The 24192-nt window shown below is 43.8% G+C and overlaps 1 protein-coding gene across 1 annotated transcript; it reads right to left on the bottom strand.

The window, feature by feature from the left end:
• Window positions 1-23694, bottom strand: LOC125446509 (allograft inflammatory factor 1-like). Its single transcript, XM_048520141.2, has 6 exons — window positions 23586-23694; window positions 13963-14024; window positions 10538-10604; window positions 8767-8808; window positions 4617-4779; window positions 1-2461 (listed from the first exon to the last, which is right to left on the bottom strand). Exons 1-6 carry the CDS (start codon window positions 23596-23598, stop codon window positions 2377-2379), a joined length of 432 nt encoding a protein of 143 aa, XP_048376098.1. The 5' UTR covers window positions 23599-23694; the 3' UTR covers window positions 1-2376.
• Between the last annotated feature and the right edge of the window lie 498 nt (window positions 23695-24192).

The following is a 24192-nucleotide window of genomic DNA, read 5'->3' as shown; positions in this document are numbered from 1 at the left end:
TATTGTGGAAATGTTAATTTTCCAACATCTGGTATTCATATATAGAAAATCACTGGAGTGTAGAATTCGCCAAGCTTCCAGTGATAATCTGCCATTCGGAAATCTCTCTCATATGAAGATAAACACTGCTCCTGCATCGAAAATGAAGAAGGTGCAATTCTCCGGTGCCTGTCACAATCTCAGGGAGTCCATAAGAGCTTCACAGCTTACAAGTGCTGTCATGGTTGTAATGCAGGAAATGTGGCAGTCAATGTATGCACAGCAAGCTCTCACAAGCATCACTGAGTTAATGACCAGATTATCTGTTTTTGATGTTGATGGAGGGATAAATGACAAGGAAGTCCGGGATAGATTGTAGGGCACAGAAGGAAATCAATTGGTCCTTATTGTCCATGCCAGCTTGTTGAATGAGCCGTGTCCAGTTACCTCTGCACCCTGCTGTAAGCAGACCGGTGTTTAGAATTTTAGCTTTAAGATTTTGTTGGCTTCGTTTGGCCATTTTAGATGCTTCTGCCAACATGTCATTTCATACTTATACATTTTGATTTCTTGGGATGAGAGGTCTGGTCACTTATGAATCAACATTTGCTTTTGCTTAAGATAAAATAAACACTCGAGGACACTCCATTCTTTTAGAGTGAGGGGACATGTTCACACATAGACAGATCCAATCAAGTGGACTTTCACCATGTATTCGCAAACTTAACTCCTTTCATTAAAGGAGGTTAATCCCTAAGCAAGGATAAGAGAAAGGTTCTGAGCACCTTGTTTCTGAGTTCTCCATATATCCTGTGGGCAGTTAAAGTGATCCTGGCTCAGGCAGCGATTTTGATCAATCCAAGTGAGGACAGCTTTTGGGCCCAGTTAATCAGAAATTTTCTACCAACTGGTGACATTTTACCTCAAGCATGGACCAGGTTTCCTGCCTGTAAAGTGCTATTGGGTCTAGTATTGCTCTCCGTCTTGTATTTCTGTTGGATATAACTTTACACCATTTAATAGGAAGGCATGGTCGCTCAGTGATCAATGCTACTACATCACAGCACCAGGGACCCAGGTTCGATTCCACCCTCCAGGTGACTGTCTGTGTGAAATTTGCACATTCTCCCTGTGTCTGTGTGGGTTTCCTCTCGGTGCTCTGACTTCCTCCCACCATCCAAAGACGTGCAAATTTAAGATTGGCTGTGCAAAATTGCCCATTGTGTCCAGGGATGTGCAGGCTGGGTGGATTAGCCAAGGGAAATGCAAGGTTACAGGCCATGGAGGGGGAGGGTGTGGGTGATTCTGAGAGGGATGAAATTCAGAGGGCCAGCGTAGACTCAATGGGCCAAATGGCCTACTTTCACAGCACAAGGATTTGAAATTGGCTACCTAAATGTCTTTAGTTGTTAGATGAGCACAAATTTTACTCAATTCTACTGAATAAAATTTGATATTATGCATTAACTCAATATCCTAGCCTTTACTGGTGTTATACTCCTGTTGAACTCGAGCTTCGCTGTTTGAAAAGGTTAATTCAAAATTTTTAAATTGAGTGAGCTAAGCCAAAGTGAATTGACCTGTATTATCAAAAGACCCTTTTAAAACTCACACGGTGATTCACTCATAGTGCTGTCAACGTTTTCCTCGTCAAGCTCTTTATCCAATTTCCTTTTGAGAGTTACGATTGATTCTGTTTCCACTCCACTTCCTGAGAGTGTGTGTCCCAGGTCTGAACACTGTGGTGTGAAAAAATTTTCCTTACCCCAGTTCCAACTCCATTGCTAATTATCAGGAAATGTATTGTGAAAACCTTGGCTTCACAGTCATCGCAATGGCTAATTGCACTCTGATTAGATTAACGCTCTGGGGTACACACTGTTATCTGCTTCTTGTTGGGCAGTCATAAATCTACAGAGTAAGACCTGGGCAGCTAAAAACATAACCGCCAACATTTAGCACAGAAAATTGGTAACGTACAAGAGGCCAGAGTCAGCCGGGTGCCAGGGTCAGTGCAAGGCTGGAGTACACGATGGAGATATAGGGAGAAACAAAACCCCAGATGGATTTAAAACAAGAATGAGAAGCTCAAGAATCCAGTGATTGGTGTGCCGAAAGCTTGTGTGGCTCAGCAAACACAGCATGGTGATGGGTGAACATGGCAATGGTACAAGTTAGGAATAGCACAGTAGGATTTTAGATGGGTTTGAGCTTACAGAGGTTACAGATGATGGGAGGTTGGCCATGGAGTAGTCAGTCCTGTAGGTACAGAAAGCGTGAATGAGGAGTTCAGCAGCAGGTGAATGGAGGTGGACAATGGTGGTGCAAGGTGGACAATAGAGGGCATGTGCAGACGGTCAGGTGATCATCTTGCATTAACGCTGGCAAAGAAGAGGATTATGGGAGGTCACTGAAGGTTTTCTTTGTTGGGTGTCCTGTAGGCTTCTCAGGTTCTTTTGCTTTCTCTTCATACAACAAGATTCTGTGCAAAGAGAGAAGGCATTAGCTAGGTTATCATTTCAGCTGAGGTACCTCACACACTCACTCACAGAACATTCCCTGACGTTGCGCCTACATCATGAAAAATGAATTTGTTTTGACTACAAAGTATTCTATTTCCTGCACACCTCATGTCAAACACTCCAAAGGTAGGTACAGAAGAGGGTATATAGACAGTAAAACTCACTCTACATATCAAACACTGTCAGGACAGGTACAGGACGGTGTTAGGTACAGAATAAAGTTCCCTCTACGCTGTCCACATCAAACACTCCCAGGGCTGATATGTTGCAGATTAAATGCAAAGTAAAGCTCTCTCTTTGCTATTCTTCAAGCATGTATAAGGTAGGTATAGCGCAGAGTTAGACATAGATTAAATGACCATCTGCACTATCCTATCAAACACACACGGGGCATGTTCAGCTCAGTGTTAGATCCAGAAAATAGCTCTTCTACACTGCTCCATCAAATGCTCTCAGGACAGATGCAGCACGGTGTTAGAACTCCCTCTGCAGCACTCCATCGCACACACACAGGGTGTGTGCAGCACAGAGTCAAATACAGAGTAAAGCTCATTTATACTGTTCTGTCAGGGTACTCTGAGTGCTTATTCCAATGCTGCCTGAAAGCTAGAAAGTGAGAATGAAGCTTTTGTGGTAAGGGTTGTGATAAGCTCCATCTACTCGTGCCTCACTCTAAATCCTTGAATGAGTGATGAATCCACCTTCATATACACTGCAACCCTATCTCCAGCTGGCAAGGTGCCCATATCCAATTAAATACTCACAGGGAGAAACTAGCCTGCAGCCTGGTGTTACTGATCCACAGGGTTGAACTTTTTCAGTGCAGTTCATCTGATCAAGATGTAAGTGATCTTCCAGCTAGTTTTAAAATCAACAGGCAATATGCTATGCCCACTCACAAGCTGTTTCTCATATTGTCATTTAAAATTGATTAGTCGTGGGCAGTAAATGGGCACTGCGATTTTAAAATACACTTTTTACCTTTTCTTCTAATTTAACGGAGAGGGTGGATGAGATGTAAACTAAGTGTTGAGGTTGATATTCAATAGTATTGCCATTGCTGAATCCTCCACTATCTCCATCCAGGAGGTTACTATTGATCAGGAACTGAACTTGACCACCAATTTAAATACTGTACATCCAGGTCAGAGGCTGAGAATTCTGCAATGAGTATCTCACCTCCCGTCTCCCGGAATTCTGTCCCCTTACATAAGGCACAAGTCAGGAACGTGGTGGGGTATTCCCCATTTGCCCGGATAGTGCAGGTCCAATAAGACTCAAGAAGTTTAACACCATCCGGGATAAATCAGCCACTGATGGGTTTGGTACCCCATCTACCACCTTCAACATTCACCCCCTTCACCACAGCTGGCAGAAGTGCATACCATCTACAAGAGATGCACTGTGCTATCTCACCATGGCTCCGTGGAAAGTACCTTCTAAACCAGCAAACTCTACCATCCAGAAGGACAAGGGCAGCAAACAGATAGGAACCCAACCATCCACAGGTTCCCTCCAAGCTAAACACCATCCTGACTTGGAAATGTATCGCTGTCGTCAAAATCTCCGAAGTCCCTTCCTAACAGCATAGTGGGTGTCCATACACTCCAAAGACTGTGACAATTCAAACACTTTCTCCAGGGCAGTTAGGGATGGGCAACAAATTCTGACCTTGATGCTACCTTCACAATCCTTGAATGAATTAGGCTTTAAAATCCTGTCAATCGCCCACACCATCCCCAGTTTCTTTCACCCCGCAACTCTCGAGGGCAGGTGCAGTTCAAATTGCCCCCAAGACCCACTATGAACTAGAAGGTGGACTGGGGTTGCTGTTGTAATAAAAGCTGTCCATGTGATTCTGCTTGTCTTCTGCTACTGTATGAGACAAGTTCTTACTGACACACATTCCCAACTTCATACATATATATATATATATATATATACTGTCTCGCTGTCTCTCTCTCTCAAAAACACACACACACACACACACACACACACACACACACACACAGACACACACACACACACAAAGACACATACACTCCCAAGTGTGCCCATGACCCACTCTTTCCCCTTTATCGCTCTATCTCTCTTGCTGTCTGAAGGAGGACTCACATTTTCGCGATGGCCGACCGCTTTCCTAGCATCATCTTCACGAAGGCTGAGTATGAAATGGTCTCGCCCATGTCTCCCACTACCTCCTTGATCATTTTCTTGAGCTCCAGGTGGGTCTTGGCTGCGCCAAGTTTCTCCAACATTCGCTTCAGTCCCATGATATCTGAGTAAGAGGGCGAGGAGGAAAGAGAAAAAGTTTGACTTGGTGTTGAAACAACTCAGGTTATCTTTCACCAGCCTACAATATTCATAAACCCTCGGGGGGTGGGGGGGGCGCTCATCGCTGCACATGGTCACTATCCCTGGCAATGTCTGTGGGGCCAGCCAAGGCATTGGGATTCTGCCTTAGTTGGCCAGGTTGCCCACAGGCTGTGTTACTTAGATCATCATATCATAGAGGTTTGCAGTATCGCAAAAAGGTCTTTTGGTCCATCAAGTCTGTACAAGTCAAAAGGAACCACCTAACCATTCTAATCCAATTTTCTACCACTTGGCCCATAGAGCATAGAGCATAGAACAGTACAGCACAGAACAGGCCCTTCAGCCCACAATGTTGTGCCGACCATTGATCCTCATGGATGCACCCTCAAATTTCTGTGACCATATGCATGTCCAGCAGTCTCTTAAATGACCCCAATGACCTTGCTTCCACAACTGCTGCTGGCAACGCATTCCATGCTCTCACAACTCTCTGCGTAAAGAACCTGCCTCTGACATCCCCTCTATACTTTCCACCAACCAGCTTAAAACTATGACCCCTCGTGCTAGCCATTTCTGCCCTGGGAAATAGTCTCTGGCTATCGACTCTATCTATGCCTCTCATTATCTTGTATACCTCAATTAGGTCCCCTCTCCTCCTCCTTTTCTCCAATGAAAAGAGACCGAGCTCAGTCAACCTCTCTTCATAAGATAAGCCCTCCAGTCCAGGCAGCATCCTGGTAAACCTCCTCTGAACCCTCTCCAAAGCATCCACATCTTTCCTATAATAGGGCGCCCAGAACTGGACGCAGTATTCCAAGTGCGGTCTAACCAAAGTTTTATAGAGCTGCAACAAGATCTCACGACTCTTAAACTCAATCCCCCTGTTAATGAAAGCCAAAACACCATATGCTTTCTTAACAACCCTGTCCACTTGGGTGGCCATTTTAAGGGATCTATGTATCTGCACACCAAGATCCCTCTGTTCCTCCACGCTGCCAAGAATCCTATCCTTAATCCTGTACTCAGCTTTCAAATTCGACCTTCCAAAATGCATCACCTCGCATTTATCCAGGTTGAACTCCATCTGCCACCTCTCAGCCCATCTCTGCATCCTGTCAATGTCCCGCTGCAGCCTACAACAGCCCTCTACACTGTCAACGACACCTCCGACCTTTGTGTCGTCTGCAAACTTGCTGACCCATCCTTCAATTCCCTCGTCCAAGTCATTAATAAAAATTACAAACAGTAGAGGCCCAAGGACAGAGCCCTGTGGAACCCCACTCACCACTGACTTCCAGGCAGAATATTTTCCTTCTACTACCACTCGCTGTCTTCTGTTGGCCAGCCAATTCTGTATCCAAGCAGCTAAGTTCCCCTGTATCCCATTCCTCCTGACCTTCTGAATGAGCCTTCCATGGGGAACCTTATCAAATGCCTTACTGAAGTCCATATACACCACATCCACAGCTTGACCCTCATCAACCTTACTAGTCACATCCTCAAAAAACTCGATAAGGTTTGTAAGGCATGACCTACCCCTCACAAAGCCGTGTTGACTGTATTTGATCAAGCCATGCTCTTCCAGATGGTCATAAATCTTATCCCTCAGAATCCTTTCTAACACCTTGCAGACGACAGACGTGAGACTTACCGGTCTATAATTGCCGGGGATTTCCCTATTTCTTTTCTTGAAGAGAGGAATTACATTTGCCTCTCTCCAGTCCTCAGGTACGACTCCAGTGGAGAGTGAGGATGCAAAGATCTTCGCAAGTGGCGAAGCAATTGCATTTCTCGCTTCCCAAAGCAGCCGAGGACAAATCTGATCCGGGCCTGGCGACTTGTCAATCTTAATGTTTGACAAAATTTTCAGTACATCAGCTTCCTCTATCTCTATCCATTCCAGCATGCACACCTGCTCTTCAAAGGTTTCATTCACTACAAAGGTCGTTTCTTTCGTAAAGACAGAAGCAAAAAACTCATTTAGGGCTTCCCCTACCTCCTCAGGCTCCACACACAAGTTCCCTATGCTATCCCTGATCGGCCCTACTCTTTCTTTGACCATTCTCTTATTCCTCACGTAAGTGTAAAATGCCTTTGTGTTTTCCCGGATTCCTTCTGCCAAGCCTTTCTCGTGCCCCCTCCTGGCTCTCCTCAGACCATTTTTGAGCTCCTTCCTTGCCTGCATGTAGCATTGGAATTACAGGTGCATATCTAAATACTCCTGAAATGTTATGAGTGTTTCTGCTCTTACTACTCTTACAGGCAGTGATTTCCAGATTCCCATCACCTCTGGGTGAAAAAACTTTTCCTCACTTCCCTGTGAAACTTCCTGCCCCTTACCATCAATATATGCCCCCGATCATTGAACCCTCGACATTTTATCTCCCGTCTTTTGGATCAGCCTATTGAATGGCACAGCAAGCTCGAGGCACTGAATGACCTACTCCCTTACCTATTTCTTATGGTCTACCCGATCTATGCCTCTCATAAATTTTATACATTTCAATCATTTTCCCTTCGGCCTCCTCTGCTCCAAGGAAAACAATCCAGTCTATCCAATCTCTGTTCATAACTAAAACTTGCCAGCCCATGCCACATCATGGCCAAAGCTATGAGGCCAGGCATATGAGCTAAAGCTCAGGATTTTGGAGTTGAATCAAACTCTGGCCCCAGGGTAACCTCTTAGCCATAAAAGCAGCTGGATTGATGGAGACATCCCTCATGCAACCAAAAACACCAGCTCTCTGTCAGCCTTTAACAACAGAAGCATAACCACCCTTCCTCCTTCTGACCTTGCCGGTAAAATGTGGTAGACTTCCAAATTCATAGGGAAAGGTTCAACAACTTCATCAGGGAACCAAAAAAATATATAGAATCAGCCTCGAAAGCATCACCCCTATCCCCAGGAGCAGCTCGACAAGAGATTGGATAGAGGTTCACAAAGTCATGAGGGGTCTGGTCAGAATCAGTTGGGAGAAAACATTCACACTGGCAGAAGGATCAAGAACCAAAGCCCACGAGTTTTAAAGTACTTGACGAAAGAAGCAATGGCAAGAGGAGGAGAAATATTTTCTTGCTGCATGAGATTAGGATCTTGGATGCACTGCATTAAAATGCAGTGGAGGTAGGTTTTCAAGAGACAATCGGATTATTATCCGAGAGGGAAGACCATGCAGGACTACAGGGAGAAGGCTAGCAGGAGTACCAGGTAACTTGTCCTTTGAGGCTGCATGTTCACATTTGGCAAAACAGCCTCCTTCTGTTTTGGAAGTGAAAGTGGGATGTATTTTGTCCAAGTGAAAAGCAAAGAACTTTCCACTGGCAGAGGACCAACGGACACCAGACAATTCAATCATTAATTTTGGATGGGAAATAATGAGAATTTTGTTTTGACATTGTGGGTTGTTGTAATCTGGAATGCACTTGGCTTAATGGGAGGGGTGAAAGCATGTCCAAGTGTAACTTTCACAAAGGGAACCAAACGAATATTTAAAAAGGAATGATTGGCAGCGTGACAGAGGAAGTGAGGGTCAAGGGAGGTGGAATAGATAGTCGTTCTTTCACAATAGTCTTTGCAGGCACAAGGCGCTGAATGGCCTCCTCATATATTGTCACATTCCATCATTCACAATGCAGATGGGTTTGTCAGATAGAGGATTAGCTAAATGAGGACTCCAAATTGGAAAGGAGCAGATTTGGAATGGCAGTGGCAACATCCCAATATTATCAGAGTCAACTTTCAGGCTGGTTGCAAGGGGGCTTGGAGAGACTCAGGAAAAAGCAAGAGATGAAATATTTTTTTCTGAAGTGGAAAGTTTCCAAAGCTTGAGGTTTGTTCTCAGAGGTTTTCATTGGAACGTGGACAAATAGCAAAACATCAGCTACAGGGCAACTGATTTCAAAACCCTTTCACTGATTCACTGTATTCATTGAGAAGTGTTGGGCTTACCAATGTCTCCCTGGTCATTGAGGTCAAATTCCATGTATTTCTCTGAAAAGCAATGAAAGAACATTTACAGAGGATCACTGAGATTGAAATGAAAGACCACATTTAGCTGGCCCAGACACAGGTTGGAAGTTTGATGTTCGTCCTTCCTGATTTTACAGCAAATTTAAGACATGGGACAAAGCTATTGGTCTAAGCTGGCATTTACACCCCACTGCCAATCTGCATTGGCACAGACACATTCATAGGATACCTCCAAAGATTCTGAGCAGAGAACTGGCCGCTGGGTCATGATCTCCTGGGTGTCTGCCAATGGGACACCCACAAATAAGATATGAAGATGGCAGACATCAGAATGGACAACTTGGAGAAAGTAGCTGATGTCCATGACGTTGGAGGGTGAGGGTGGTTGTGGTGGTGGTGTTGGGGGAGTGTGCACAGGTGAGGCAGTGGGAGAGGAGCAGAAACGGAAAGCTCAACATGGTCTGGAGGAAACACAGGCTGGAGAATCCTGAATCTGCTCAGCGCAATGTCTTTGTCCACAACAGACATGGCTAAGGCCACACCAGGCTAGGAGATTGGCTCGAGAACCGCAACTGACACAGCGATGAGCAACAGGGCACAAACCAGCCTCTCACACAGCTACTGACTGATGCCTTCCCAAACCTGGGCTTTGTAACATCCATTTCTGCCACATGCACTTACCAAACTTCCACTTAGCTTTCCACTGACTTCAGAACAAGCGCAAAGGAGGTGCAAAACTATTGCCTGAATCAAAGTCTTAAAAGCTAGAAGAAGGTGGAACCTATTAAAGGAGGAGGGACCAATGTGGAGCAGTTTAGATGAGGAATTCCAGAACTCAAGGCCCAAGCAGCTGCAGCAATAGACGTCAGTGATAGTGATAAAAATCAGAGGCAAAGATTGGAGGTGAGTGCAGCATTGCTGGATCACTGGCGATTACAAAGATAGGAGATGGGTTAGGCCCAGAGATTTGAAACCAAGGATGATACATTTAAAATCAGGGCTTTGCTGTACCAGGGGTCAAGACTGATCTGAAAGCTTCAGGGAGTTTCAGGGTCGAGTAAGATCTGATGAGGGGTATAGGCAGCTGCAACAAATGTCCGAATGATAGTCTCAGGTCTTGTTGTGAATAGGATCCAAGGAACAGCAGCAGGCCATTCAGCCCATCAAACCCATCCCACCTTTCAATGTGATCATGGCCAATTGAACACTACAAAGCATTTTATTCAACCTGTCTGCACTGCCCTGTGCTTCACTGGTAACCAGAAACATGTCAATCCCTATGTTAAACATAATCAAGGACTGAGTTTCTAGCTCTCCTTGGGATACAGTTCCAAAGATTCACAACACCCCAATAAAAAAAGCCTCCTCATCTCTGACATAAGTGGCATCCCTCTTATATTTTAAAATCACATTCCCAGTTCTAGACTGTCCAGCCAGGATAAGCACCTACATTGTGCATTCTCTTAAGTGTCTGGTAATCTCATTCTTCACAGCTCTGGAGAATGTAGTCCCAGTTTACCCAATCTCTCTTCATAGGACATGGGGTGGGTTAGTCCAACCAGATGTGAAAATGGCCATCACACTTCATCTGAACTCTTTGGGCAGAAACTTATTAAACCCCGATCACCTCTAACACCACGCCAACCCCGAGTAAACTGGATAAAATCAGGCACTCTGTTACCCTGAGCTCAATACTTCACATCACCAATCCACATCAAGCAAATTTGACAGCAATGAACAGAAGAATTACGTTTGAAAGCTGTGAGCTTCTCATCCAGGTTTTTGTCAGTGTTGTACTTTGGGTTATTCAGGAACTCCTACGAAAGAGAAAGATCTCAGTCATTATTGGAGTCAGAGTTCGGAGAGGCAGACAGAAGATGCTATCATTGAATCAGTTATTACATGGCTCTCATGCCCCCACTCCATCACCCAATCTTCACCAGTGAATGGGGAGGTGGGAGGGGTCAGAATATCACATTTCAGACACATTGTCTCAACAAGAACAACACCAATTTGTATTCATGAAGCATCTTTCATTTAGTGAAACTTTTCAAGGTGCTGTAGTGATGTGATTGTCCCATAACTTCCGATCAAAGGAATTGAAATGATGGCGGTTTCTAAGGTTGGCTGAACATTATTGACAGTGCTTTAATATACCTCTTGCGGTCAATGACTGTCTGCTCACACGCTTACAGCTTCTGCGGTACTCATTTATTTTGCAGCCAGACTGAACCAATCAAGCACATTGACCACAGATCAGTTACCAGACTGAGGTAGTCAAACAGAAAACAATTGAACAAGGGAATGCTGCAAATGATTAATGAACTGCGACTTGTTTTGTACCACTGTCCAGGTCGGATTCATACCCACTTGACTCCTTGCGCTGTCTCTTTCTTGACCTCATTCGATACCATCATCTCAAAACTGCAAACCCTTGAACTGCAGTCTGTCTTGGTTCTTGCTTACAATCGACAATCTTTTGAAACTGCTGCCTAAACACATCTTACCACAACCTCTTGACCTGTTCCACTTTCACAGCTTTGAGTCCACTCTCCCTCTCTCTGTAACCTAAAACCCTCCAGGATGTCAGTGTCCCAAGCTTCTGGGCCTCTACTAATTTACATTGTGGGCAGCACACTGGCTCAGTGGTTAACACTGCTGCCTCACAGTGCCAGGGACCTGGGTTCAATTCCACCCTGGGGTGACTGTCTGTTTGGAGTTTGCACATTTTCCTCATGTCAGCAAGGGTTTCATCCCACAGTCCAAAGATGCATAGGTTAGGTGAGTTATCTATGCTAAATTGCCCATAGTGACAAGGGATGTGCAAACTGGTTTAGTCATGCAAATGCAGGGTGACAAGGATGTGTTGAGTTCGGTTCAGACGGTCTTTGGAGGCACACTACCTGTCAGCAGTGCATTTATCTGACCTGAGCCCTAAGCTATAGATCTCCCTCAACAAACCATGTAGATGTTTTCCTTCAAAGACCACTTCAGAGCTTAGGGTTTCCCTATCTGAAAGGGCTACTTTTTAGCCTCTCTCATCATTACCACAACCATTCAGCTCTCTCTCTCTCTCTCCCTCTGTGCTATAAGCAGTTACATTCTGCTGCGCCTTCAAGTTTCAATTCCCTCTCTTCGCTGAGATTGACTGGCTGCACGGTCCCATATTTAGCAGCAAGCGCCACACACAAGGGGTCAGTCAGTTCCACCACATTTACCACACAGGAAATGTTACTCACAGCCCCCTGCTCTACAGCACAATAGGGAGTATGCTTCCTGGCTGATCTCAGCTGCCGTGCATTGGCAGTAAACCTCACAGTTCCAGATTTAGAACATTTCAGGCACGGGAGTTGCGAGGCTGATTTGGTCAATATTGTAGACCCTTCAGACTAGAACTGTCACAATCGCATGACCAGCAATGCCAAGGGGAAGAGCTGGAGTGAGGGATTGAATTCGGTCAGCTGGAAATAGCTGATGTAATGAGGCAGTGTGTGGCTTCCTCAAATTAAAACAAATGATTAATATTCATTGCTCTGGGCTGCAGGAACAACACATTACGCAGGCTACTGGAATCCTCGCCCATGCCTGCAATATTGCAGAAACTTGCACACTCTCTGAACTTCCAAAGACCCTCACCACCAATGTTCCATTCTGTAGATCACATGACGCAGCTGTTTTTGTGCACAGGAAGAGTACACAAATAGCACTGAGAAGTAAGAACAGTTCTTTGTGCATTTTGTTCCTGTAAAGTGACATGGATCAGGGAAATATATTTTGGCCACGTCAAGTAGAAAGTCACCCTGCTTTGCTCAAATATAGCAGTGCGCCATTTCATCCCACCAGAGAGACCAGACACAGTTTGACAGATTAGCCACAAGGCAACACAAAAGCCCTCTGGCTGTAAAAAGTAAAAGTGAGGAAATTACGTTTCTTCCTTAAAGGGCATTGGTGAGACCATATCTTAAAAACCGTGTGCTAATTTTGGTCTCTTTAAGAAATAAAGATGTGAACACATTGTAGGCGGTTCAGATAAGGTTTATTAGATCAATATCTGGCATGAGCTAGTTGTCTTCTGAAGATAAGTTTGGACAGGCCGGGTTTAATTCAACTGGAGTTTAGGAGAATGAGGGAGTGACTCCATTGGAATGTACAAGATCCTGAATAGCCTTAATGAGGCGAACGTGCAGGGAGCGCACAACTAGAAGGTACTGTTTCCTGGGTTTATGTCCCACCTGCTGCAGAGGTCTGAACAGGTTGATTAGAAAAACTGGTTAAAAATTTAGGACAAAGAGGAAAAGAATTTTATTCTTCTCTCAGAGCTTTGTACTCTTTGCATCAGAAGGCAGCGGTGTCATTGACTATTTTTAAGGCAAACATTGATACATTCTTGTTGGGAAGGGACAATCAACATTTACCATGAGGGTGTGGGCTGGACAGAAATGTGAAATTTGAACCACAAACATTATCAGCTAAGACCTTTCTTTTCAAAAAGCAGAGCAGACTTGAAGGGCCAGATGGCATGTTTCTGCTCCGAATGTGTATGAAAAGTGGAGCAGATGACCCAGAACATGTGGCAAAGGATCAGAAGAATTTTACAGCTTCTCCCAAGGCCGTATGGGAGAGTTAGAGATGGAGGGAGTGGTCTTAAAGGTAGACTCTTTTCCAGTGCCTGTCCACACACCCCTGCTGCAATTTTACCAAGGACTGAGAGAATACAGGTAAGTCCATTCATACCTAGAACAATTTAGCCCCATAAGGGCCCTAGAGAGGCTGATGCCAAATGGGACAATGCAGAGAGAGCTTTGCTCTGTATCTAAATTCATGCTTTACCTCCCTTCGGAGTGTTTGAGAGAACAGTGCAGAGAGAGCTTTACTCTGTATCTAAACCCGTATTTTACCTGCCCTGGGACTGTTCAATGGGACAGTGAGTAGAGAGCCTTACTCTGCATCTAAGTCCGCGCTGCATCTGTCCTGAAAATGTTTGATAAGACAGTATTGTAAACACAGTATCATAGAGATTCTTTGTGCTAATAATTGGTGCCTGGTATGGAAGCATTTTCATTGATACTATTAATAATGGTTATCTTCATGAACTCAAACTGACACAAATTACTTTTTTCTTTTCTCAGCCCTGTCTTTTTAATGCACCTATCCCTTCCTTGCGTTTTTCTGTACCTTATTGATTGATTCCAGACGGTCATCCTGTTGTGCTTTGAGAATTCCAAAAGCTTTACCACCTGAAATATTGAAAAATGAAAGCTCTTATTCAAAGAAGGTACTTCAGCAGTAGAGAATCATTACATTATATCCAACCTGTGGTGTGCCTGCCCTCAGAGCGTTTGATGGGACAAGGTGGTCTAAGAGCAAGAGAAGGCCATTTGACGCCTCAAGCCTGCTCCACTCTTCTAGATCATGGCTGATCATCTATCATAAACCATATTCACGTGCTATCCCCATATCCCTTGAATTAATTACTAACTAGAAAACTATTGCTCTCTGCTTTGAAATGACTGAACAATAAAGTTTCCAAAGCCCTCTGGAGTAGAGTAATTCAAAGAGACATCACCTTTTGAGTGGAGAAATTCATCCTCATCTCAGTCCTCAATGGCCAGTCTTTTACTCTGACCCCACAGCCTACCCTGTTATGAATTATATACCATATATACTCATGTAAAAGTCAAACATCTTAGACTTTTTTTAAGGTTAAATTTATAACATAAACTATTTCATGGATACTACTTTTGAAGGGCTAAAATTCATGTCCAAAGTACCATATCATTAGCAGAACACCAACTGGTCTCTAAACAAATAAAGAAAAATGAAACACCATGAATTACGATAATTACTGTAATATCCTTTAGTTCAGCACGCAGCTTTTGTGCAGTCTCTGCCAAAATATTAAATCATGGCTTCTCATGAACCTTGTGCACCACCCAGCATTTGCCTTAAAATCCGAAATCCCACCCTTCTCTAATTCATTTCGTGCATGGATTCAGATGGCTTCACAACTAAAACACCTTCTATTTTGATGATTTTCAAGTACCCACTCAGCAACCTTTTTTTTCTCCAATTGTGGTCACTTGCTAGGTTTACCTCTGTTGACATACTTTCGTTCTGGCATTGTCGAAAGTTGGTTTGATATCTTTCTCCAGTCTCTCACAAGTTTCTCCGAAAGTCAAAATTCTTTTGCTGCTATAGTTATTTTTCTTCTCTGCAACTTCAATAACTTTCAGTTTAAATGCTGCTGCATATGTTTAGATTTTTTTCTGGAGGGCACTTTTACACAAAATGATGAAGAAATTTCAAATGCATAATAGGATGGAAAAAAATTAATTTCCTTCTCATAACATTTACGTACAGGGTAACACCTGGATTCACAAATGTTGATCTGTTATCTGTGAAGAACTAGGGTCGACTTTTACACAAGATATCTGGAAAATTCCAGATTTTTTGGCCAAAAATAGAGGGTTGACTTTTACATGAGATCAACTTTTACTTGAGTATATATGATACATTTCTTTGAGGTTGTTTTTTTTTTCCTAAACAGCAGGCCTGATCTCCTTAATCTCTCCTTGTGGTAAAATCCAATGATCCGAGGAATCAGTCTGGTGAACCTTTGTTACACTCTCTCAAGTGTTACACAAGTATATCCTTCCTAAGGCAAGGGGACTAGAACTGCACACAATATTAGTTGTGGTTTAATCAGTGTTCTATACAATTGAGACAAAACTTCTTTCCTTCTGTACTGAAATCCTCTTGCAATAAAAGCTAACATTCCATTTGCCTTTCAAATTGCTTGCTGAACCTGCATGTTAGTTTCTAGTGACTTCTGAACAAAGACACCCAGCTCCCTTTGTCCATCAGCACTGCCCAGTCCCTCAACATTTCAGAAACATTCTGCACCTCTGTTCCGTCTACTGGAGTGAATAACCTCACACTTATCCACATTATGTTCAATCTGCCATGCTCTTGCCCATACGCTGAGTCTGTCTAAATCCCCCTCAAGCCTCACTGAGTGCTCGTCACAATTCATATTAAGTTTTTTGCCATCTTTAAAGGTAGAAATGTCGCAATAGATCCACACATTCAAATCATTGATATATTATTTATGAATATCTGAGACACCAACACTGATCCTTGCAGTAACCCATTGGTCATTGGTCATAGTCTGCAACCTGACCTATTTATTCCTACACTCCACCTTCTAGCCGTTAACCAATCCTTAAACCATGCCAGTATTTCACCCCCATTCCCATGAGTATTAATTTTGTTCACCAATCCCCTTTGTAAAACTTTGTTGGAAGCCTTCTTAAAATCAAAATGTACCACATGCATTTGAGCTCCCAATATTGACTCTGTAAGTAACATCCTCAAAAAATCGACCTTTTGTAACACATGATTTCACCTTCACAAATCCACTATTGTCTCTGTCCAATCAACAATTATTTTCTAAATATCCAGTAATCATGTCTATTGAAGTAGATTTTACTATTTTCACTACAATTGGCATCAGGCTAACAGTTCTGTACTTTCCCACTTTTTCTCTCCTTTCCAAAGCAATAGAATTGCATTTCCAATGTTCCAATGTGCAGGCTTCTTCGCAGAATTAATAGAATTTTGAAAGCCGATCATCAATTAGTCCACTATTCTGTATCCATTCTTTCAACATTCTGGGGTAAAACTAATTGGATGTTGGGAATTTTTCAACTTTCAGCTCTATAGATCTTTCCAATACCACTTATTAAGAGACAGTACTCTGGATCTAACTCCTTGTTGTACCTGACCTGGGAGTAAGGTCTATAAGATGTTAAAGGGAATTGACAAAGTAGACATAGAATGGATGTTTCCTATTACGTGGCAATCTAGAATGAGATGTCATAGTTTTAGGATAAAGGGTAGCAGATTTGAAACTTTTCTGAAAGGGTCATGAACCTCTGGAATTCACTACCCCAAAATGTGGTGGATGCTGGGACATTGAGTAAAGTTAAAGAGGAGATAGACATATTTTTAATCATTAATGGATGGAAGGGTTATGGAAAGTCGACAGTTGAGAGATTTGAGTCTGAGATGAAATTAGATATGATCCTACTGAATGGCAGAGCAGGTCTGACAGGCTGGGTTGCCTACTCTTCCACCTGGTTCTTCTGTTATTATGTTTCATGGGACAGTGCAGCTTTACCCTGTATATAGCTTCATGCTGTACTTTCCCTGGCAATGTTTGATGGTGACAGTGTAGAGGGAGCTTCACTCTGAATCTAAGCCTGTTCTGTACTTGTCCTGGGTGCGTTGTCCTGGGAGACAGTGTCGAGGGAAATTTTTTTCAGTACAAAAGAGTAGAGAGAGCTTTACTTTCAGCTTAAAAGATTAGAAGGAGCAGTTCTTTTTATCTAACTTCATGCTGTCCCTGTCCTGGGAGTGGTTAATGTTAATAGTGTTGAGGCAAATTTATGCTGTATCTAACTCATGCTGTACCTGTCCTGTCTACCTCACCTCACCTCAGTCACATTTGCCATCATAATCATCTACAATCTTCTCCCTCTAATACCTGTTTAGCCTCCCCTTATTCTACACTAGCTTTATTGTTCATTTCAACCACTCTTTGTGGTATTGAATTCCACATTCTCGCCACACTTCAGCAAAAGCGGTTCCTCTGAATTTGCTCAGAGATAGTAGGAACTGCAGATGCTGGAGAATCCGAGATAACAAGGTATAGAGCTGGATGAACACAGCAGGCCAAGCAGCATCTTAGGAGCAGAAAGGCTGATATTTCAGGCCTAGACCCTTCATCAGAAAAATTAAGGGTCTAGACCCAAAATGTCAGCCCTCCTGCTCCTTTCATACTGCTTGGCCTGCTGTGTTCATCCAGCTCTACACCTTGTTACCTCTGAATTTCCTATTGGATTTCTTGGTTATGTTCTTAAATTGATGTTCTGTTCATAATTGCCTCCCCACCAGAAGAGGCACAGGGTAAATATAGTTCAGAACACCCCAGTAGTTTCACTTAGGGCTAACAGAGAGAAAGAGAGACAGTTGTGGCTGCCTGTCAGGGGTCGTCACGTCTCTCAGGAAGTTGTAACAACAGCCCCACAAGGAAAATGGCCTTCAGGCAGCCACTTTGGCAGTTGCTTTAATGAATTTCCCATGATCCTAAAACAAGTTTGATGAGGGTTTCAAAATACACAGCACAATTCACCACTCCTCCGATATTCACAGGTTATGGAATGAAGCAGAACACTGGAAGGCCATTCAGCCTATTAGGTCATGATGGCTGGTTAGCCCCACTCTTCCTTCCAGCTCTGTAAATTCTTTCCTTTCCAGTGTGTAACGTTCTTAGTTTACCAACCACTCCTTGGTGGAATGAAGCAACCATATACACCGGGTCACATTTACACCAGCAATAATAGTCTGATCTTCAACAGGTCATCATTGAGTTTCCTACCATTGCTATCCTTTGAGTGTCTTAACAGGCTGGGAGCTTAGCTGAGCCAACCATATCAGAACTGTGGTTGCGAACGGAGGTCAGACAGCAGCTGAGTAGTCTGCAGTGAATGAATGACCTCTTGAAATTCTCAAAGCTTTGCTAATGTCTAGAAGCTCAAATGAGGACTGCAGTGGATTACTCCTACCTTATTTCTACCACACCATCCCCACATTTTCCTTCAATACATACATCGTCCAGATGTTACTTCATTGGTGCTGGACAGTATTAATGTTGGAATGCAGCTTCATCGCAGCCATTCCCTTTGCCTTTCCATCTCTCGTTGTGCTGTGCTGTGCATCCCAGCTAACATAGATTGTAATGCTTCAAAAAAAAAGACCCACAGCTTTGGTCTTATGTTTGGCCTAAGAATTGGACGTAAAATGCCCTTGGCTAACGTCATCCTCTGCCTCAAAATGGAATACGTGAGTATTCTCATTTAATTTGTTAACTTGTTGTTGCTAATGCTTCATCCTTCTTTTGTTACTGTTTCAAATTCAATTTCCAACAAAACAATGTCTAAACATGCAAACCAAAAGCAAAATGCTGCGGCTGCTGGAAATTTGAAATGCTCAGCAAGTCTGGTAACTTCTGTGGAGAGAGAAACAGAGTTAATGTTTCGGACCTGTGTCCTTTCGTCAGAACGGGGAGTGCTTAGAGATGAAACAGTTTCCAAACGAGAGATGGAAAGGCAGAGGGAATGGAAAAAGCAAATGATAACAGCAGTAACAGTGGGGACGGCAGGAGAGATTAAGGCACAAATAATATGATAATGCAAGACAAAAAGAGATGCCAGTGGGACAAGTCAAGAAATATAAAAGATGAGCCCAGAAAAAGGCAAAAATGGGCAAAACAGAATCACCAATCCACATGTGCCTTCAGAAATAAGCATCAGAGATCAAAACCTGAAACTGTGGAACTCAGAATTGGTCCAGCTGAGTGCCTAAGTGGAAGATGAAGTGCTGCTCCTCTGGGTTTAGATTCAACTTCATTGGAAAGCTGCAGTAGAGTGGAGACAGAGAAGACAGACTGGGAGCCTGGTGGAAAATTAGAACAGAAGGCAGCCACAAACTGTGGGTCACTGAGGCGGACTGTGTACAGGTGGTCCCACAATTCAATATAAGTTTGGTCATCTTGAGAGACCAGATTGTGCGCAGGGAATACAAAATGCCAAATTGAAAGAAGTGCACGAAAAATCACGGATTCACCCTGGAAGGTACAGATAGTGAGGAGGGCGGAGGTGAAAGGGCAGGCGTTCTAACTCCTCGTTTGGTATGGGGGTCAGCTGGGGTGTTGCTGGGTAACTGAGGATGGACGAGGATGAGGAGGGAATTATCTCAACAAAACACTGAAAGGTTAGGGTAGGGGATGATAGGCATCAAACTGAATGGCAGAGGTTGGTTCATTGAGTATGGAGGCTCATAGGATGGAAAATGAGGACAAGAGGAACCATTTCACCCAAGTTGTTAGCACCCAATCCACCACCTTAACATTCACTTCCTCTTTATTGAAATGGTATAGCAGCAGTGTATTGCATCTATGAGCTGGAAATTATCAAGCATCCTTGATAAACATAAAACATGTTCTAAACCCATGCTTTCCACCACTTGGAAGGACATAAGGCATATGGGAACATAACCATCTGTAATATCCCTTCCAAGCCACTACACCATCCAGGATTATATCACTCTTTCTTCAATTTCGATGAATTAACTCTCAAATTCCCTTCCTAACGCCACTGTGGGTGCCCCTACATCCCAATAACTGAAGTGGTTGTAGAAGGCAGCTTAGCACCACCCATGCAAGGGCAATTAGTAATGAGAAAAGATTGCAAGCCCAGCCAGCGACACCTGGACTCCTGAAGAAATATAATAAGAATCGGCATATTTTGTTGAAGCTTTTCACTTTGCACTCATCAGGATATTTTGCAGGGCCTGAGGAGAGAGTTGTTCCTTCAGGGTGATGACCTTTTGTCAGAACTGGAATTTAGAGATGCAAGAGATTTCAAACAAAGCAGTGGAAGAGAGGAAAGACCAAAAGAGAAGATCAGTGCATGCCGTGGGGAGGGAGGAAGATTGAAGAGATTCAGTGACAACAGTAGTGATAATAAAAGGCAAAAGGAAAGATGGTAACAATAGGAGAAGTAAAGAAAGAAAACAGATGAAGTAAAGGAGGTAGAAAATAGAATCACCAGGAATCGCTGATATCCAAGTAAAACAAACAGTATTGCTATAATCGGAAATTATGGGAAGTTTGAGTTATAAAGATAGGCTGTATAGGCTGGAATTTTTTTACACTAGCACATAGGAGATTGAGAGATAACCTTATAGAAATTTACAAAATAATGAAGGGTATAGATAGAATTAGTTAATGGCAGTTGTCTTTTCCCTAGGATGGTGGATTTCAAGAGTAGGGGCCACATTCTTGAAGCCAGAGGAAAGAGATCCAGAAAGACATGAGGGGCAATTTTTTACAGAGTTTGGAATGAACTTCCTGAGGAAGTGGTAGATGCAGGCATAGTTACAACATTTAAAAGACATTTAGATAAGTTCATGAATAGGAAAGGTTTGGAGGCATATGGGCCAGGAAGCAAGTGAGACTAGTTTATTTTGGGGTTATGTTCAGTATGGACTGATTGGACTGAAGAGGCTGTTCACATGCTGTATGGCTCTATGACTCTGTTATTGAGTCTGGGAGGTAATATCTCAACAGAAAGACAGCGCCCTGGACAGTGCTGCACTCCCACTGCACTGTGCCATCTGTTTCACAGGCGTGCTCAATTCTCTGGACCACAGATGTGAACCAACTTCTGACTGGCAAAGGTGAGAGCACTGGAACTGACCCACTACTGGCAGGTATGAAGGGAGGAGCTGCCCAATTTTACGCCAACCTGTGCAGAAGTGTAGTAAATATGGCAGTCAGGGATGGGAAGGATGGGAAGATTAGTTTGTGCGGCAGTCTGAACACTCTGCTGCTTTCCACCATTCCTACCAAGATCTTCCCCAACAACCAACAAACCCCTATCCACAGCTACTTAACACGTTGACTTTGCAGCCTCAGCAGGTCCTTGGCACAGCACAGTAGTGCAAGTTCTGCTTGAAAACATTGTCTAAAAAAAGCAACACACAAATCAGAAAGGGACGATTAAGTATTTCATTCTTTCGATGCTTCTTTTGTAGTTTTAGGATTGCCGAACCACATGGTCTATGCAAGCAAATTTTCTGTCTCCCCATCAGCTGGGAGTCCCCCTCATAAAGCCCTGCTGCCTCCAATTTCCTGTGGGGAGGGTGTGGGGTGGGGGAGCTGGAGAGTTTCATCATTGGAAACTGTGCCTTCAGGTCCCTCGGTGCTAATTCTCTCTAAATTTCTCCTTTGCCTCTTTAAGACAACCCTTAACCCCAGCGCTTTGACGAAGCTTTTGCCAGTTGTGACCATCTCAGACAATGCACATGAGGGTCCAGCTCTTGCAATCACTCGGGAGCAGCTCCTTGGAGCAGTTGACCAGGTTCGGGGCACTATATCGATTGACTTTGCTGTTTCCTTAGCCTGCCGACATTCTAGGCTTTGGAATCCACGTTGCAATGATCATAAGAGGCAGGCGTAGAAATAGGGCATTCTGAGCATCGAATTTGCTCTGCCATTGAATGTGATTACTCTCAACTCCACTTTCCTGCCTTCCCCCATGACCCTTGATTCCTTTAATGATTAAAAATCGATCTCAGCCTTGAATAAACATAATGACCAACGTCTATGGTAAAGAATTCCACAGATTCACCCTAAGCTGAGGAAGAAATTGCTCCTCACCTCAATTTTCAACCCGCAATTCTGAGATTATTCCCTTTGCCCCTATACTGTCCCACAAGGGGAAACAGCCTTTCTGCATTTACACTGACAATGCACCACACCAGAATCGACGGGTCAGTGAAAGAAGGGGTCATGGGTCCATTCCTGTTGGACACAAGGCCAGCCAAACAACCTGACAAGATGCCATGCCATGTCTCCGGAGCCAGTGTTCATTTGCTTCAATCAGTTTGGCAATAATCTTGTCCCTGGTTCAACAGTGAGCCCACACAGTCCTTCAGAATTGAACACAATGTGGCAGAAAACTTGCAAATAGCGCGGAAACTCTTCCGTAGGTTTGGAGATGATCGCTGCAAAACGTTTTCGCGACGTGTTGTTTCAGTTTTGTTTTAGAGAAATAGTGAGACGCCCAACGGAAGAGGCATCAACAATGGTCCAAAGTAACAGTCCAAACGATTATTTTTTGCAGGTAATATCTGAGTTGTGGCAGGTAAACTATCCCTGGGAATAAATAACTATTAAAATTTCGAACCAGGGCAAGTAAATGAGAAGGAGCAGAGATAGAGGAGCGGGAGCGTGAAACCGAATGGGTTTTAATCCCTAATGTCCCTGTGTTGATCCCTCGACCAGACAAAACAAAAAAACTGCGGATGCTGGAAATCAGAAACGCACACGCAAAAAAAAAATACAAATTGCTGGAGAAACTTAGCAGGTCTGGCAGCACTTGTGAAGGAAAAGAAAATGTCAGAGTTTACGTTTCGGGGTTCAGTGACCCTTTCTCAGAGCAGTTCACAGAACAGATGCTTTTCCAGCAACTTCTGTTTTTGTTCTCAATTTACAGCATCCATTTTCCTTTCGGATTTTATTTGCTCTTAGCAATTTCGGAAGCAGTTAGAGCACAGCGTTCTGTCCCTACGGCTTTAACCAGGCTTCTCCAGGCTCTAACTCCACCTATTCCAGAGTTGAGGTGTAAGTATCTCTGAACAGGTTGATTGGGGAAAAAGCCATAAATCAGACAAGACGTTAGTGGAGGAAATAAAGCGGGCTCTTGGCCTTTGGAAGCTTGCTGTGAGCAAATGGTCTGCACCCACATTTCGTCGGAGCCCTTTCATTCGGCTTCGGGGCACTCTGAGACTGTGGGAGAGCCGCTACGCGAACGAACCTCTCCGGCAATCGGCAGTACGAAGCCACTTCCTTCAAGATCAGTTCACAAGGAGTAAGCGGGGGAAACAGCAGCAATGTTGAACGAACATCTGCAGCACACACACACACACACACAAAACGGATGTTCCTCTCACTGAAATACCGCCGGGACAGGTAGTAATGGAAAAAAAAATGTTGCAGAGATTCAGGAGAGCCACCAGCATCTGGGAGACGAGAACTTTGGGGAACAGCGAAATCCTTGTCAAGACCAGAAATTGCTGGAAAAACTCAACAGCTCTGGCACAGAAATCAGAATTAACGTTTCGGGTCCAGTGACTCTTCCTCAGATCTCGAGATCCTTTTTGTTTGGTCCTACCTTGAGGGTTCATTGTTGCGCTCCCGGTCGTTCTGTTCGGACGGTCGCTGTGGGTTGTATTTTTAAAGCAAACTACTTGGGAACATTGAGTGCGGAAAAGTTTAACTTCCCTCTGGTGATGTAAGCATTTTTCAGTGACAATTTAGTTTCTTTTCTGCCTCCGCCCCCCCCACCACCCCCACCTTAAAAATGCAACATTTCTCTCTCTCAATTTTCACAATGACCTTTATACTTCAAAAAGACAAGCCTGCTTTATCCAGCGCTCAGCGCCTGCTTTGAGGCAGACGTGGTGCGGGAGGAGGAAGGATTGGAACGAGGGAGTTCGGGGATTGTTTGGGGGCCGGGGGACGTTGGCGGTCGGTGGCAGAGGGGAAGATTGCACGGGGCTAGAATTGGGATGCGTCTTCAGTCCGGACGCCGTTACTTTGATTTAGTAAGTTATGCAAGATTCCGTTCAACTTACAATTTGTGTTTTATTCCCACACAGTGCTCCAGCAGGGGCGGTTTCATTATTTTTGACTCCCTGTTTCTAAAAGAAAAAGTAGGGGGAGTTATACTCTGTATCTCACCCTCGGCTACACCGATCCTATCTTCTGATACCCTGGTA

Source organism: Stegostoma tigrinum, chromosome 34, assembly GCF_030684315.1.
Source record: "Stegostoma tigrinum isolate sSteTig4 chromosome 34, sSteTig4.hap1, whole genome shotgun sequence".
Taxonomy (NCBI): Eukaryota; Metazoa; Chordata; class Chondrichthyes; order Orectolobiformes; family Stegostomatidae; genus Stegostoma; species Stegostoma tigrinum.
Note: the sequence above shows the minus strand (reverse complement) of the source record. Positions and strands in the feature narration are given on the sequence as shown.